General features: G+C 40.0%; 1 protein-coding gene across 1 annotated transcript; it reads right to left on the reverse strand.

Moving 5' to 3' along the window:
* Positions 1 to 583: 583 nt before the first annotated feature.
* Positions 584 to 2,716, reverse strand: BBS12 (Bardet-Biedl syndrome 12). Its single transcript, XM_007959316.1, has one exon. The coding sequence runs from the start codon at positions 2,714 to 2,716 to the stop codon at positions 584 to 586; it is 2,133 nt and encodes a 710-aa protein (XP_007957507.1).
* Between the last annotated feature and the right edge of the window lie 110 nt (positions 2,717 to 2,826).

Here is a 2,826-nt window from a genome sequence, read left to right on the forward strand (position 1 = left end):
AAAAGACTTACTGGTTCCCCCTTGGGACTTAATCAGTTGACTGAATATCCTCCTTTAGGGAACGGTCCCTTTTGACAACATGACCAAAATAGGCGAGATGAAGTCTGGTCATTCTCACCTCCAAGGAGCATTCTGACTGCACTTCTTCCAGAATAGATTTGTTAGTTCTTCTGGCAGTCCATGGGGCTTTCAGTATTCTTCGCCAGCACCACAACTCAAAAGCATCAACTCTTGTTTGGTCTTCCTTATTCACTATCCAGCTTTCATATCCATATGAGACGATTGAAAATACTATGGCTTGGGTTAGGCACACCTTAGTCCTCAAAGAGGTATCTTTGCTCTTCAGCACTTTGCTGCTTCCGTGGGTGTTGATTGTGGACCCAAGCAATGTAAAATCTCTGACAACTTCGATCTTTTCTCCATTTATCATGATGCTGCTTATTGGTCCAGTTGTGAGGATTTTTGTTTTCTTTATGTTGAGGTATAATCCATACTGCACACTTTAGTACTGTAGTCTTTAATTTCCATCAGTAAGTGTTTCAAGTCATCTTCACTTGCGGCAAGGTTGTGTTGTCTGCAAGCACTACAAAAATAAAAAGCCCTCTGATTCCTGTGAATTCGTCTGTGTGTGTCCATGTCCAGTAACAATTTCACTGTCTGTCTGAAGTATTAACAGTACCAAATCCAATGCTCTGCGCCACGCTTCAATCTTTGGCGTAACAATGTCATAAACTCTTGGAATCTGCTCCAATTTATTTGAAATGTCTGGATTAAAAACTCCACGATTCAGTGTACTATATTCATTCAAGATGTAAGACGAAGGAGAGGTAGAGTCCATAGCATTTTTTAGATGATGTTGAATGAACGTGCTGACTTCAAATTCTGATGAGTAATTGGCTGTGTTATGTATGAGCGTTGAAAGGTATTTGTGCCATCCATTTGCCAGGCATTTAAGCACAGTTGGTCTGTATAGGGCTAGAGATGAGGCCAGCCAAGACGAACTATTATGAAGCCATCCTGAACAGGCTTGGTCTTCTGTTTTCAAAGACTGCTCCTCAATTATTCGAAGGTGGCTAAGACACAAAAATTCAACTGCACCACCTCCAAGGAAGACCTTTTGGTCTTTCAGAGCGTAATAGAGACGATAGGCACAAGTCCAGAACCTATCTTCTTTGGTTTGCATCTGTGCGGTGACTGGGCCAGTGAGTACTGCTGTAACCAAATTAATGCCTCCCGTTTTTAACAAGATTGCCATTCTATTTTTCTTATCTACAACATCTAAGGGAATGGTTCTCCAGAAGGTCACATAGACCCCACTGCCCACACAGTCTTCATTCACTTGTGTTATGTAGGCCACTTGCATTGCTCCTGTAGCCTCTGCAAAAGCATGCATCACACTGCCATTCACTGACCCAATTACCAACTGTTTTTTATACATGCATTTTTCAATTAAGTGTTCAGACACATTTCCTTGTACTAGGACAAGGTGCACATTGAACTGGATTAGTATCTGTGATACACGATTTGCCCACAGTTCTTCTGTGCTGTCTTCATTAACCTTCATGCTTTCAAATACTGTTTTAATATTTATAGACTTATTAAACCCCACATGGTGGTAATTCTCTGTAAGGTCACCTTGAATGAGAATGACCCGGACAGGCTGATTCTGTAATTCCTTGATCAGAGTAGTACAAGATATTGATACAAGAGTGATATATCCTGGACAGACACAAGTAAAAGTTTCAGGTAAACCAGGCAAATAGCAAGCGAAGATTCTTGAAATGTCAAACATAAAAGGCATGGTACAGTTACCTTGCTGCATACGTGCATTTTGATATTGTAGCCGTACTACTTGTTCTACTAATTTCATGCTACTGTGATCTCCATGACTCAAGCCCACGGTCAACTCTACCAAATCATTACAGCTGTGAGTTTTGGAAGCAGCTGCACTACACTGTTCTAGAAATCCATCTGGTTTGCTTATTGACTGACTATTACCTGTGCTATTAAAATGCCTACTGTGGATTAGTATTGACCTTCTGCAGCTGTTGTCTGCAAGTTGGCTGTTTACCAAAGTTTGTGATATGCTTTCACGTGCTTCAACCTTAGCCTGAGGTCTGAAGAATACACATGATTTAACAGGCCTCCCAGAGAGACTGTAAATCACCACTGATTGAGAGGCATCTTTGAGGTCAAGATTTGTCTGTATCAAACCAGTATCTGAAGGGATCTGTAGAAAAGGGCACAAAGTAACATTAAATGCTTCAAGTCCAGAAAATGTATTTGTGCTGTCTATATCATCAAATAGATTATGGATAGGTACTTGAAGGGAAACCACTTCTTCAATGCAAGAGTTCAAGCCTTCTGACATTACTGACACTATTACCGAAATTGGGACACCAAGATGAAGACATTCTTCAGCAGCACTGCTCCATGCACCAACAAAAAACAAAAGAGTATTGGTTCCAGTTCTATATGTGTTATTCTGTGCTTGAACTGCTTCATTGAGAAGTTGTCCCACTGCACTAGTTAAATCCAAACTTTCAAGAAGCCTTATTACTGAACTGATTAATATACTTTCATGAGACTCTTCATCTATAATAAATTTGGATGCTTTTACTGGGCCTAGGAAAGATCTTCCTGTTTCTGCAAATGATGAAAGCTGTTGAAGTCCAATGTGCCTTCTTTTGTTTATGACCCTGCAAGCCATCACCATGAATCACCATCTGCAAAAACAATAAATACTTGGAACTTTAGTGTATTTTATAGTTATAAATGCTACACAGAAAGAAAAATAAATTAATAGTCCCTGACTCTGAGGAGTTT

The sequence above is a fragment of the Orycteropus afer genome, unplaced genomic scaffold (genome assembly GCF_000298275.1).
Source record: "Orycteropus afer afer isolate SDZICR_OR568_19922 unplaced genomic scaffold, OryAfe1.0 scaffold09291, whole genome shotgun sequence".
NCBI classification, from domain to species: domain Eukaryota; kingdom Metazoa; phylum Chordata; class Mammalia; order Tubulidentata; family Orycteropodidae; genus Orycteropus; species Orycteropus afer.